General features: G+C 47.6%; 2 protein-coding genes across 3 annotated transcripts in view; one reads left to right on the top strand and one right to left on the bottom strand.

The window, feature by feature from the left end:
• The window catches only part of CPNE2 (copine 2), a 39421-nt gene extending 36481 nt beyond the window's left edge, over positions 1–2940 (top strand). For both annotated transcript variants that reach the window (XM_031615231.2, XM_090149817.1), the window contains exons 15-16: positions 1503–1739; positions 2358–2940. In XM_031615231.2, the coding sequence (XP_031471091.2) occupies positions 1503–1739; positions 2358–2465 (345 nt within the window). In that variant the 3' untranslated portion in view covers positions 2466–2940. The remainder of the gene's footprint in view (positions 1–1502; positions 1740–2357) is intronic.
• A 1429-nt stretch (positions 2941–4369) lies between these two features.
• PSME3IP1 (proteasome activator subunit 3 interacting protein 1) lies at positions 4370–14438 on the bottom strand. The gene is made up of 7 exons (XM_031615262.2): positions 14290–14438; positions 12232–12373; positions 11942–12040; positions 10430–10551; positions 8059–8192; positions 6231–6295; positions 4370–5129 (listed from the first exon to the last, which is right to left on the bottom strand). Exons 2-7 carry the CDS (start codon positions 12359–12361, stop codon positions 4912–4914), a joined length of 768 nt encoding a protein of 255 aa, XP_031471122.2. The 5' UTR covers positions 12362–12373; positions 14290–14438; the 3' UTR covers positions 4370–4911.
• Positions 14439–14483: the final 45 nt, after the last annotated feature.

Below are 14483 nucleotides of genomic sequence, written 5' to 3'. Positions count from 1 at the left end.
GCCTCCTCAGCTTTCATTTTCTCTCCTTGTATTGAAGGGGGAGGGAGAATCCCCCATGCTGCGCGCCAAGCAGAGGCACTAATCGTATGCAAATTGCACCCCTCTGTTGGCACTAATAGTTTAATCAAGGGAGATTTAAATCATACGCACCAAAGGAACAGGCTGGAGACGGCTCTGCCTTTTTTGAAAGCACAGAACGTGATGGATCAGGGGCTGAGGCTTGGATCAGCGTGATGGGAGCAGGCAGCCCTGTCCCAGGTCCCTGTCCCCATCCTGGGATGGGGTGTATATACCTGTGGTGGTGATGGATGCCTGCAGAGTCCAGGCTCAACCTTCCCAGCCAGGCTGATATTCAGTTCCCAAGGAGGTGGTTCTAAAATTGTCATCATTTGTTTGGAGTGCATCCAGCCGATGCTGCCAGGTAAGGATGCTCGCAGCTGCTTTGCTGCAGAGCCCTCGGGCTTTTCAGATGATCCCCGGCATCATCTCCCATTTCACTTCACTTCACTTCTGAAATATGCAGTGAGAAGCAGTGGATGAGCTCTGCTCCCTCCTTGTCTCCTGCGTGCTTTTAGCGCTTATTTCTGTCACTGATTTCGGAGAACAGGAGCAAAAGGGGAGAGGCCTTTCTTGTTTCGATCTTTTTGACCATGCTGAGAGGCCAGTTCTGTACCAGTTTACTCACAGATGAAGAAGGTTGGCAGGAAGGGTGGAATGAGCTGGATTTTTACCTGTTATCAGCCACTCCCTTTGAGACTCTACTCCTCCTCCCTTACAGGTGCATGGTCAGTTCTGGCCAGCAGCGTGTGAGCACGCAGCTCCTCTCTTAAACACCAAAAAAAGATTGTTGGTGCCAATTCGGGATTCCAGATACTGCCTTCTTGTATAAGTCTTCCCCTGGCACACTTTTTTTCCCCCAGCTCCATGTGTTTTGCCCCGTTTCAGTGCCGTGCTTTCGTTGATGTGCCCAGGGTCCTGCAGTGCTCAGGGCAGGAGCAGGTCCTGCTTCTGCAGCACAGTGGTGCCAGAAACCCACCCTCATTTGCACTCAGAATTTATGTGAGGGAAGAAGGCACTTAGGGGAGATTTCAAGAGACGAGATGTGGGCTGGAGGAAAAACAAGAAAATGGGCTTCGGGCTGCGTGTCTCCTCCTGCTTTTCTAGGACGTCGACACTGGTGGTTTTCAGAGGAAATGGAAAGAATGAGGAGAGGAACAAAAGGCTTTAATGCTCCTAAGTGCTTGTTTTTCATCATTTCTCCACCACGCGCGAGATGTGTAATGCACCAAAATGGAACCATTACTTTCCCCTGAGGGAGAGGAGATGAAGGCGCTGGTCTTGCTGGGGTGCGCGTGCCGCAGCCTTGCTGTGTTGTGTCCATCCATCTGTCCCCGTGCCCTCTCCTTCAGCTCTGTGTGCTGGTATCTGCTAGCAGTGAGCATAGAGTTGACGTGTCCCTTGCAGCCCTGCGTAGCTCTGACCCTCTCTTCCCCTCTCTGCAGCAATACTTCATCCTCCTCATCATCACGGATGGAGTCATCAGTGACATGGACGAGACGCGCCACGCCGTGGTTCAGGCATCCAAGCTGCCCATGTCCATCATCATCGTGGGGGTGGGCAATGCTGACTTTGCTGCCATGGAGTTCCTGGATGGGGACAGCCGGGTGCTGCGCTCCCACACTGGCGAGGAGGCCGTGCGTGACATCGTCCAGTTTGTGCCCTTCCGGGATTTCCGCAATGTGAGTCTGTGACCCCCAGCAGTGGGGGTGGGGGCTGTGGTGCCGTCCCCTGGAGAAGAGGTGGCTCTGGGTAGACCTCACTGTGGCCTTCCAGTACCTAAAGGGATCCCAGGATGGATGGGGAGGGACTCTGTCAGGGGATGTAGTGATAGGACAAGGCGGAATGGCTTTAAACTAACGGGAGGTTTAGGTTAGATGTTAGAAATTATTTGCTGTGAGGACTGTGAGGCCCTGGCACAGCTGCCCAGAGCTGAGGGTGCCCCATTGCTGGATGTGCCCCAGGCCAGGGGTGGGGTTTTGGAGAAACCTGCCCATGGCCTGGACATGACATCTTATTGGAAGGAGGTGATCTTTGAGATCTCAAACCATTCTGTGTTTCTGTGATCCGACCCACATCATGTTCTTACCTTGGAAGAGGGGCAACCCCAGCAAATGCCAAAAGGTTTGGGAGCCACTTAAAAGAGAGAGCACTCATCATGCTCCCATCAGCTCTACCCTCTCCCACACCACCTGCCTCGCTCTGCCCTGCAAGAGAACTGTCCCCGAGACAGTGACATACAGTATAACCACAGGTGTATCCAGTCCTGTGCCACTGCTGCTTTTTCCTTTTGCCTGCAGGCCCCCAAGGAGACACTGGCCAAAGCTGTGCTGGCAGAGCTGCCCCAGCAAGTCGTGCAGTACTTCAAGCACCAAAACCTGCCCCCCATCAACACGGAGCCCGCGTAGCGTCGTTCCCGGCCCCATCTGCATGTTGCCGAAGTCTGTTGGTCCCACTGAAAGCGCATGTTCCACATGCTGTTCAATGAAGAATACCCTCCCTGAAACACACAGGTTTGTACTTCTTAATTTAATTGTTAAGTTCTTAAAGCTCATCCTGGAGAAGCGCCTGGATCCACTTTGTACAGCCACAGCCCGAGGTAACACCCAGAGGCCGGGCCATGCCCCAGTCCCACTCCGTTGAGTCACTTTTCAGTATTGAATGTACTTTGTATAATTTTAGTGGAACAGGATACAATTTTTACAAACAAAACTTGCTTTTTCCAAGCAATGAAATGCTTAATATATTATTACCATTTGTTGAACTGGTCATGTATCTGTGCCGTACTCGTACCGCTGTCATGCTCTATGTTCATTTTTATACTGTGTACATGTTATATTTGTTATACTCAGGTTAATAAAGAAACTCGGACATTTAAAATAAGAGGCTGCTGTCTGGTCCAGGCTGGGAGCACTGTGTGAGGGCTGGGTGCTTGGGGCAGCCCAGTGCCCCTCACCACTCCACCTGCACCATGCCTGGAGCACATGGGCACAGTGCAAGGCCTATGCCAGCCTCAACCCTGGAAGGTGGGGCCAGCTTGGGGAAATGTTTGCTTTGCAAAGCCCTCTGGAAGGGAAAAATACCCGACCCCCCCCTTTTTCCAAATAGGGAAGCAGTCTCTGAATGGTGGCTTGTTTATAACTAAGGCTGTATGCAGCTCCACTGCCAGTCAGGCAGGCACTGTGCTGCTCAGCTTTCAGATCAAAGTCTGGGGCTCTGGAAAAATGTTTTCTTTCCATCAGGAAACCTTGCACAGAGAGAACAAAATCTGAAATATTTCAATTCCACCATGAAACGATGGTGCTGCTGGAGTCCTTTCCCAACCCCAGGGCAGTGTTCTGCCCCAGCTGCTTCCAGTTAGGCTGATTTGCCCTCTGGCCCTTCATACAGTGTCTCAGAGCGCAGTTAATACAGTTAACATCAAATCACTTTTTAAGACAGTAAATGGGACTGGTAGCCAGGCTCCACAGCAGCTTGCTTACGTAGGGCAGCTGCAGGAGGAAGGGACTCAGGCTTAAGGCTGCTGTGAGCTAATGGAGCTCCCCAGCTGCCCTGATCCTGCTCTTCAAGAAACAAGGAAAGTGGGGCTCTCCCACAGCAGAATTGTCTCCCTCTGGACCATGTAGGGTCCAGCACAACCACCTGCAGCTCCTTTGCACCACTGTGTCTGCCCACAGCTTCCAAACCCCACTCTGTTTCCATCCGAATCTAACAGATGCTTGGAGGGCAGCTATACCAAATACCATTCAGGAAAGCACTCATGACTGGGGTGTGCTGCTCTGGCTTTTCAGAGCCATCATGGATTGAGCTTCACACCAGGCACAGACACCTCTCCACTGCAGCTACACAAGGCTCCTGCACGTGCAACTCTGAAGTAAAGCAGGTTTAAATCAAGGCATTGGGAGATTTAAGTATCTTCCATCATTAGAGAAGCTAGGAAAGGCAGGAGCAGGTTGGGAGCAAAAACCAGAGTGCCAGGTAGCACTCAGGGCAGTGTAAGGTCTCTTAAATTCAACAGAACTTCGACAGTCATTTGCTCTCCTACTGCAAAAGGCAGTGGAGTTCTCCAGTCTGTGCACAGCTTGGTTTGACTGAGCCAGGATATCCCACCCCCTCGGTACTCACACTACACCACGAGAGCTGAGCTGTGAGCAGAATCACCACCAACAGTTCCTCTGCACTCATTCAGAAGGAGGACACCCTCAGCCCCGTCTCGATGGTGGGTTGAGGACAGGGCTGGATGAGCAGAACCCAAATTGCTTAATGGAACAGGAACAATTATGAATGGCACAAGCCAAGATGGAAAAAAAAATGCATTCAGAATGTCTTTAATCGCGTAACACTAAAACTTCTTTACAGTGTCATGGCAATCCACACTTCACCATCTGCTCGATTTTTGTTCTGCCCCCATTTCTCAAATACAGAATAAAAATGACATTTTAAAACAGAACACATGGCTGCTCCTACAAGACTTCCGTGCTTCAAGTGCATTTTTTGGTTTTTTTTTTTTGCCTGTTGGTCTTGTATAAACTCCATAGATCACCAAAATTCATTCTTTCTTTCCATGAGAATCATAAAAAGGTGCTCTCCTCTCTATCTCAGCCCTCGCCTACAGGACGAGGTGTGCCCTCTGCTTTGGGGTGGCAGCCTTCCCACCTCAAGCTCAGTAAGAACCCCAGAAATGAAAAAAAAAAATGGGGGAAAAAATAAAAATGAATTATTTTAGAAGCATCTGAATGTATTAAAGTTGAGAGGTTAGCTAGAAATATTATATCTGGGACAGAGGGATGCATCAAACATCCACCAGGGCTTTGGAAGTGAACTCTGCACTACATTACACACGGAGGGATTTTGTTATGGACCATCAAAGAAACTGTTGCTACGAAAGACAGAAGAGACGATCTTCCCAGTGGAATTGATGGTGCCTTCTCCATCTGAGCTGGACTCCGAGTCACTGCTGCCAGAGTAGGCACCGAGGCCAGGCAGGATCCCAATGCAGACCGCAGCCGACGGACAGTGGACTGCAGATCCTCCCACAGAGCTGCTCCCCAGGGGAACACAGGACGGTTTTTCTGCAAGAGAAAGACTTCAGTCAGAACCCAGAGCGCAGGAAAGGGTTTCTTTCATCAGCCCAGGAGCTGCTGTGTGCCATTCACCTGCTACCAGCAAGCCAGTAGTGGGTGACTGCAGGATTTAATTACAGCGTGAGGCGGCTTTACGTGGCACAAAAGCTATTCTGACAGGAAGGACTTGCTACCTCAGGGGATTTTTTCTCATCATAGTTAAGCCCAGCTCTATGCTGGCATTACAGATTTTTATTCTTAAGGTTGTCAGTTTGATGGGTGCCAAATAGCAAACCCACTAAATAAGAATAAATAGCTCTGTTTTATGCAATTAGTTTATTATTTTTTTTAACAATACAACAGCATAGTTGGGGAAAAGTTTCATTCCAGTGCTCTGCTAAGTCAACATCTCCCATCTTCCACAGCTAATTAATTTTTTTCCATGCGTTCTGATAGTTTACTGAACAGAAGGAGATGCAGGAAGCGCCTTGGGTTGTCATTACACAATCACAGCTCACCCTATTTGTGTCAGAAGATCTTGACAACGAGTCAATTGCAATCCTGACAGCTAAGACTGAAACGTAGATTAGTTTTTCTTCTAGCTGCTCATAATTTTCTGAAATAAGTTGGTTTCAGGATGGACAAGATCACTTTGTAGCATGAGAAGCGAACCGTGGAGGTGCACAAATACACTTGGTGGAAGGGAATGAGCTGTTCTCTGAGCCTCTGGCTGACAGAAGCAACACTGGGCATGAAACGCAGCTAAGGAGACTCCTATTATTTATCAGGGAAAGCACCTTAAGGGTAAAAACAGCTAAGCATTAGAATCAACTGCCTCAGAAGGATGCACAGTCTCTATCTGCAGAGATTTAAGAGCAGCTTAGACAATCATCTGTCAGGAATGGTATAGGTGAGGGACAGATGACCAGAGGAGGTTCCTTCTGCAACGGCTGTCAATGCCCACAGTCACCATAGCATTAAGAGAGAACATGCTGACATGTGCTGCCTAGCACAAAAAAGCAAATCTTCCATCAGATCCTACACTCACTAAGTCAGCTGCTGTTCAGGTGAGAGGCAGACAGCTTCCCGACAGCAGAAATCAGGACATACCTTGGTTCTTTTCTTCATGGTCAGTATCGAGCTTCAACCTCTTCACACTGTTACCACCATCTGAACTGTGGGGAAAAAAAAAAAAAACAAAAAGAAATTGTCTTGTTCCTTGTAAACCACCACTTAATTACTATGAAGTTCAGAGTCACTTTTTGCCTCAAATGCTACAGCTATTCCAGCAGGGAGTGATCCAGAGCTCGCTCTGGGACTCCTGCTCAGCTGGAATACCCCTGAGACCAGCAATCAGCATGTGAGCTTTGGTTTCCCTGCCTGACAAACTTGAGCAGTCACCACCCTGCAGGTCCAACATCAGTGTTCTCCCTCTTCCGGGGTCTTTTTCCCCTCCCATGGCAGAACATGAGGGACAGATGAAAGGTTATTTGAGCAAGGAGGTTTTAATAGTGGAAGTCCTTTGAGGACATCTGCTCTGAAAGCAGATGTTGAACTCATGCTGTGTTTGGTTCTGGATAGTGTGCAACAGAAAATAAGACAGCGAGAACAGAGGACTGCTGGTGATGGCACCAACATGTCAGATAAGCTCTCTTCAAACAAATGCCATCTGCAGACTTCAGATGTGCCACTAAGCACACACCAGCTCCTTCCCTGCACCCCATTGGGGTATGTACCAGTGGTTCCAACAGAAAACATTGCTGGCTGCTTGCTGCTGGTTGGGGTTTTTTCTTCTCTCCCCTTAAAAAACTCAGTACCCCACATACAAGGTGTTGGAAGAGCTCGCTTCAGTTTGCACAGACAGCAATTACTACTGGACTGGGAGCTAAACATCACCCTACAAGATAAGCTTCTAAAATAATAATCTCTCATTATATGGGAACTGTTGAGTCATGGCCTGTACCACTGATGGAGCACCTGGGGAAAGGACCCGGTCAGCCCTGGGAGCACAGGTGAAGGCAATTCAGCTGTGTGACTGGAAGGGGTGGAGCCTGGCTGCACCTCTCAGACCTCATTTAAGGGCTGACTGACATGAGGGAAGGATCTCTTGCTGCAGATTCTTCCTCTGTGAAGTTTTTCCTGCAAGCCTGGATCTTCAGATGCAGGTAAGCACTTCTTTTATAACATCCTCTGTTGTGCTGATCCTTCTCATATGTTCATTCTCTGGGAATGCACTTAAAACTACTACCTGAATTTCTAGATGTCAGGAATTGCCTTAAGCATTCCCTCATTTGTCTGTAGGGATTCAGCCTAGGCCCAGGTGCTTAGTTTATCTGTAACCTGGAACACACCAGCAGCTGTGTTTGCAAGCTGAGATCAAAACAGGCAGCAGATCACAAATTCAGCTGTCATCTCTGTAGGACAGGAAGGGTGCTGATTTATCAGTGCCAATTGGTGAGAACATGGAAGGTTTGCCTGATGCCCTCAGGATCAGATCGGTACACAAAACTCTTCTCTCTTAACATCTTCCCCACACTGCCCCAAGCAACTACTTAAAATGATCCATTTTAAACACAGATCTAATAGGTTGTTAGGAAAATCTAAATTGAATTACAGAACTGAAGTGAATGCTGATATTTTCAGAGCTGAAAAAGAGAGAAGCTCTGGAACCCACAGCAGGGTTGCCCAAGCCTGGCAGCCTAGAATGAAGAGCCTACCCACTTGCTTTACACATGCTTATCTATTTGAATTGCCTCATGTTTCTCCAACAGTTGGTGAGAGCCCATGGAAACAAGGCTGGTCTTTTCCTGTACCTCCCCCCTTTTTTCTTTAGGGCTATAGTTTGCACCTTGTTCTCTGGAGGCAGTTTTGGCCTGCTTCCCTTTACACTGTTAACCAGGTTCCGTTCCTCATGCATTTATAGAAGTGTGAAACTAACCTTCTGTGTTTCACAGCTCCTGCCAACAGCTTTGCCTGAGAGAATTTGTTCTTGTTTTCCACTGACTTCATGGGCAATTTCTTCTCAGTTTCCTTCTTTGGGTCCATACCCACTCCCACTTTAGTGAGAGTGCTGTGAATTAAGGGTTAAGGATCAACAAGGCAGGAATGGAGAGGACAGGCTCTTCCTCCCTGACATATTTAGCTGACAGCAGCAACTGAAGCTCATTCACATATTCTACTGAAGGAAACTTACTTGTGATGACACCTATCAGGCATCTTCAGCCAAGACAGAAGAGGCTTCTTTGTGAGGTACCAGTAGAGGCATAAAGGCTTCTGCAAACCTTAATGTTACACATGGCAAAGGAGAGTTAACCTAATCTAAAAGGAGATTAGGTTATAACCTTAAATCTGCCTTTCTACAAATTCCTTCTGACTGCCATTCCCAGTGACCACTCAGCGTAACCACAAGCTTTGAGTTTCACAGATGTCCCAGCTACTGCATACAAATATCCAACAGTGAATTTCATGTTCCTATTTAAGGTCACAGTTTCCATCCCACCACTGAACACCTGCCAACTATAAACCAGCACCTTGTGGAGTGACCCAAAGTCTCAGATTCCCTTCATGTCAGGATGTTCAGATGTCCTTGCTAACTGGATTTTCCCAAGGATGCAGCAACAGCCCTGACTGCTCCCTGCCTCAGCTGAAAAATCCAACAACTGCTGATGAGATGCTTCTAAGATGGCACAGGAGTGCCATCCTGTGGCTAACAGAAGCAATCCCGAAGCTCACCCTGCCAACAACGGTTTGATGTTGCACCATCCTACAATAGTTAACGCCTTCTCCTTGGAAGGGGATTTCTGCATTCACACAGCACTGAAGACAAAGCATTTCTTGCAACTGGCTTAAGAAAAATCTTTAAATCTAGTCAGTCCAATGCTGAAGAGGCAGAGTAAGAAGCCAAAAAACCCAGCTATTCACGTAAGAGCAAATAAAGCTCCTATGCATCCACGCATATGAATTTCTCACTCTTGAGTGCATTCAAATATTTGAGCACATTCATCTTTAGGAGGTATAGTTTCATGATTTCTTGTGGTTAAAAGAAAAAGAAGGAAAAGAAAGAAACAAGCTCTGTACTTCAATATTGATGTAGGCTTTCACCATGAAACAACATCTCTTAGACTGGATCTTTTACCAGGACTAAATCATCACACCTACTGGGTTAACAATCCTCTTTCTAGCCTGGAGGAACTCCTGCATGGTGCCTACAAACCACCCAGCTCATCTACCCAAGACCACTTTGAAAGAATACCACCAAAAATCATTAAATCTGTGAGTCATTTGGCAAGTTGTTCCAAGGTTCCTTGTGATGTTACCCAGTATGTTAGCAGCAAGTTCTACAGTTAATTTACATCAGGACTTTGATACAAAGCTGGCTGATTCTAAGACTGAGGCTCAATGTGGACATCTGCAAGAGATCCTGCTCAGTAAATTGAGGGATCAGTGCATTATGTGGCTAATCCAAGACAACAGAAGATTCATTCTGAGCTGATATGGTTCACCCCTGGATGTATGTGACCTAACTAGGGTTGTCAGCTGCTTGCACAGCATGATCTGATTCCGCACATCCCTGCATCAGCCAGACCTGCAAGCAACCAGCACAGAACCTAAATATATCCCATGAATATCCCATAATTAGATCCAACAAACCAAGGAAATATTCCAGATCCATCAGCCAACTCCAGCTTAGTTCTGACATAAAGTTATTAAAAAATGAATCAGTACTGCCTCATAAATGAATTAGTGAGAGAGCGTGGATGCTCTTCACAAGAGATTTAGATGCTCTGAATTATAAATCCTTAACTAAAACAAGGTAATGCAACTTTTTGTAGCATTTGCTGAGTATTTTTGGTCACCTCATAAATATGAGCTGCTCGCTCCTTTTTCTGCTTTCAGACTCTTTCATTTATACTAAAGTATCCTTGAGAACTTGCACTCTGTTCACTTATTACTTTAAGCAGTGGTTTTCATTAGGAGGCAAAGCAACTATTGCTTTCCTCACAAGTGAGGCAACCCTCAAAAGATGTTCAGAACTGACAGCAATCCTAAAATCATTTCAGATCTCCCCTTTCTGATGCAGATTACAGACAAAAAGCATCCTATGCTATCCTGCAGTACATCTTTGTGAAGGGTTGGTGGCCTGGAATCAAATATTCTAGTAGGAGATTCAAGCTACAATAACAGTAAAAAAGAATCATCACGTGTTCTCTAAAGCAGTATTATAACAAGGATGTGAATAACAGACTAAAACTACAGTCCAGACTCCAAACCTCCAGTATAAGAATGCCAGCCCTATAAGCAAAGGATATTCTGTATTCATTGAGTTCTTTCATCTCTTCTTCTCTTCGTTGCTTTTCTAGTAGCTCTTGCTGCCGAGAAACCTCATCAAGGAAGTTTGTCTCGTCTTCATCTAAGCCTCTTACCATATTTTCTGAAAAAAAGAAGAATGCATATAGATAAGCTCAGGCTTTGGGGAGCAGCCATGAGCTTCCATCACCTCGCCCTTCTCTTTGGATGATTTTCAACTGCTGATTTCCAGCTGCCTTGTGAAATGGAGGGAGCCATCCACGTCTTGCAGATGATGACCCTGAATGCTGCTGAGGTAGAATACTTTGCACAGTGTCACTGGGAATGCAGTGAGTAGAGTCCTGAGTGACCAGCTCATGTCTTCTAGCAGTTACACCCTCTTGTCAAGTAATAGGTACAAAGCAAACCCCACAAAGGGCAAACTATCTGCTTTGTTCTGTAATTAAGGAGGAGAAATATCTTCTGGTTAATGATACTGGATGTTAAGCAAACCCAAACTCTTAAATGCTTGAGTGCAAAACCTACACCAGACTAACACAGTTCGAGCATACTGTTACCACAGAGATGAGCAAGGTTTGTAAGTGTGTGTGAGTTCAGTGGGAAGGTCTTCTCCTTGCTACAAATAGTCAACATCTCTCCATCCAAGTTATTGATTTAAAAAGGTCTTCAAAAGTACTTGGTAGAGAAACCAAGTTTGCAGTATCAGCCTGAGAAATCTGAACCCAAACACCACCTTTAGTCATTAGTTTAATTCCGTAAGAGGATTTTTAGGCCTTTACATGAGGCAGACATTGTTTTTTTTAATCTTCACCTCATTGTCAAGTCCCATTCAGTCTAATGGCAAGCTCAGCAATCCATTTATGCTGATAATTGGCAACCTGCCGTCCCCAGCAAGACAGGTCTGCAAAACTCTAACACTGTTAAAGGTTAGACACAGTTCTGTCCCATGGCTAACGTGAGAAATTCTAGACAGAATCCAGCTATGCCAGTGGAGCTTGAAGAATGCAAGAGTTTGAGGGTAGGACTTCCAGCTAGAGAACCAAAACCAGCAAGAAGCTGCCTTATAATGGAGTCCCACAGTATCACCCTCACTTCTCTTTAAATAGAGCCAACAGGTCCCATTTTGACTGTTAATTTCTACAAGTGATACAAAGCAAAGGATTCTTCTATAAAACCAGAAATTGCAACATTGGTAGAAACCAGGTTTTCATTTCATCGATATCCACTTTTTGAAGGCTCAGCTCCTCCATGTTCACTTCACCCAAGTGCTGATCTTGAGCCTCAAATTGCTCTATGAAGTTTGAGTCACCTAATTATGGTTAGGGAATTGGAATGCATGTGCAGCACTGCCTTGATGCAGATAATTGTTTGTCATCTGCAGGATTATCTACTCCCTTTGAATACCCTTCTCAGCTCTCTGCTTCTCTCATACAGACAGGTCAGACCTGCAGGTGTACCACGCAGCTGCTGCAGTTTGCTGAGTTTTGTTGGAAGTAACAGAGGTTGGTGCTTACTGAATTTAAACTGCTCCTCGAACTCCTGCTGCTTCTTTTCTCTCTGCTCCTGAAGCCTTTCATACAATGAGCGTGGGTCATATGCCTCCTCTGGGCACTCTGAAAGGAAAGAATAATTAAGGAAATGAGACTTAATGTTAGAAATATTAAGTCACCAACAGTTCTTACTTTCTTCAAGGGAAAACCTTTTGGAGCTTGCAGAATACAAGCTACTATTTTTTGTTTTTGTTTTCTTTGAAATATCCTTGATCTCCTATAGTTCCTATAGTTACTAAACATCTATCCCATACCTTCTGGATCTTCAGGTTTTCGGACCTTTTCCCATTCTTCTTGCCTTCTCTTTCGCCGCTCCTCTAGCTCAGCTTCAGACACAAACCTCTTGTTTATCACGAGGTCAGCAGAGCCATCTCCCCCATCCATGGTGGAACTGACCTAAAAACACAACATGACAGACACGGGACACCCGCTTTCACTTGTCAGTGCATGAGATATTACTACGTGCTCTGAAAAACACAGAGCCAGGCCTGCTTAGGCTGCACCAGGGAAGCAAGCAGGGGCCAGAGCATAAGGTGAAGTTGTGTAGAGGCTTATAGTGTTCAACAGTTGATGGAGAGAGGGAATTACCCTTCAGGATGAAAAGGGGCTGTGGTTAGAGATCTGGAGCAGCCCTACTGACCAAGGGCAGCCCCTTCACACAGCACACCCTCTGCTTCCAGCTGGGGATTCCCAAGGTGTGCTCACATCTCTGCCTCAATCCTAGGCCCGGGGTTGAGATGCTCTGAGGAGTCAGCCTCAGAAGGAAACTCGATTTGGACAGCTGTCACCTCAAAGCACAGCACTGATAAGTTCCCTGCGTGAGCCAGATGGCTCCTGCCAGCTCCACGCTGCAGAATGAGGGAGGTTAATGCCGACTGTTGGTCCATTTAGGTCCACCTCCCCCTGGTCTGCATTTCAGCACTGGAAGAGAAGCCTGTTATTCTTGCAGTGAGGGAGGGATGCAGTAACTAGTAACAGACGGAACCAGTCTGTCGTTCTTCCTCCACACAATGAACCACTGCTGCAGAAAGCAGAGCCCTGATGTTCTGAACAAATACAGCTTTCGTGGGCTACTGTCTGTAGGACAAAATGGCTAATTGAGACCTCAGAAGAAATCCAGGTTAAAGCACCACCATACAAGTATTTGTTAAAAGTATGATATGTTTTTAAAATGAGTTCAACTCCCAGAAATCACAGAATATCTGTTCTTATGTGCCGTTTCCCATGGTGGTTTGAGCTGAAAAGCTATAGGGAAAATAAAAATGGCATCTCCCTCCTGAACACAGGTCTGAACAACGAGAGGCCATCCTTCTTAACCAAGCACTGCATTACTGAGATGAGCTGTTTCCCCACTCTCACCAGCTCAATCTGTTAAACAGGAAACAAAACGTTCTGATACAACGATGACAATGTCAGAAAAACAAACTGAAGAGGCTGATGAGGCACGAGCACAGCATTGTCTTAAGACTAAAGTCGCCAACCATCTGTCTGCTGGTTCAGCCAACGCTTTAAACCACTTGGAAGAGATTAGGGTGTAACTGTGACTGGATACACAGATATTTCTTCTCCAAACGAGAGGCGAGGCATTGAAACAGCTGCCCAGAGAGGTGGTGGAGTCACTCACTGCCCCCAGAGGTGTGCAAGAAAAGACAATGTGGCACTGGGTGGGTTTAGGGCAGTTGCAGATGAGAGCTGATGGTTGGACTGGATGATCCTAGTGGTCATCCCAGCCTTAAAGACTCTGTCATCTTTTCAATAGAACCCAGGGAAGCTGACGGAACATTTCCTGAAACGGCAGCATCAAAGGCATCCTGGGGCACAAAACCACAGGGGGATCATCTTGCAGCCCAGCACTACGGTACCTTAAAACCTTGGAATTTGGCTCATCTCGCCTTTGCCTTCCCTGACCTCCAACACACAGCCCAGACGCAGCAGATGTTTTCACAGCGCCCTGCGTTAAGCTCTCCTGCTGACGGCGCTCTGGCCGGCAGGCGCCACGCAGCCACCGTAACGACCCGAGCTGCAAACCGCGCTCTTGCGTGCTACCGCACGGTCACAAAACCAGGACTAACACCCCAAACCTCACGGCCCAGGGCCTCACCTGGGCTGGGCCAGATGCGAGCGCGGACCTCGCCTCGCCGTTGTGAGCAGCGGCCTCTGGAGCGGCCGGTCCCGCAGAGGCCCGGGCCCGCTCCCGGCCCGCACCGCGGAGCCCCGAGTTCACCGCTAATGGGATCGCGGCGGCTCGGCTCGCTCACCGGGCCCGGCCCGCCCTCGCTCGACGAAGCCCCGGCCGCCCCCTCCAGACGTACCGCGCGGCGGGCCGCTCACACAGAGAGGCGCGGCCCGGCACCGAGCGCCGCCATCCAGCCCCTCCCGCCGGCCCGCTCGTCGGCCGCGTCTCGTCCCGCCCCTTCCGCCCGCGCCGGCCAACCGCGTGAGCTCTTCCTGCGGCCGCGTTTCCGCCCCGCCCTCAGCCAATCACCGCCTCTCTATCGGAAGGAAG

This window comes from Phasianus colchicus, chromosome 13, assembly GCF_987193195.1.
Source record: "Phasianus colchicus chromosome 13, bPhaCol1.hap1.1, whole genome shotgun sequence".
In the NCBI taxonomy this organism is placed as follows: Eukaryota; Metazoa; Chordata; class Aves; order Galliformes; family Phasianidae; genus Phasianus; species Phasianus colchicus.
The sequence above is the reverse complement of the archived record's forward strand: the minus strand, read 5'-3'. Positions and strand labels throughout refer to the sequence as shown.

Excerpts from the sequence above, each read along its gene's own strand:
- PSME3IP1 (XM_031615262.2), bottom strand. The coding sequence starts at position 12,361 with ATGGATGGGGGAGATGGCTCTGCTGACCTCGTGATAAACAAGAGGTTT. Across the intron at positions 8,193-10,429 it reads AAGAACTCAATGAATACAGA|AGCACTCTCACTAAAGTGGG; the intron begins ATATCCTTTGCT and ends CCCTTAATTCAC. Across the intron at positions 6,296-8,058 it reads GGAGCTGTGAAACACAGAAG|TTCAGATGGTGGTAACAGTG; the intron begins GTTAGTTTCACA and ends TTTTCCCCACAG.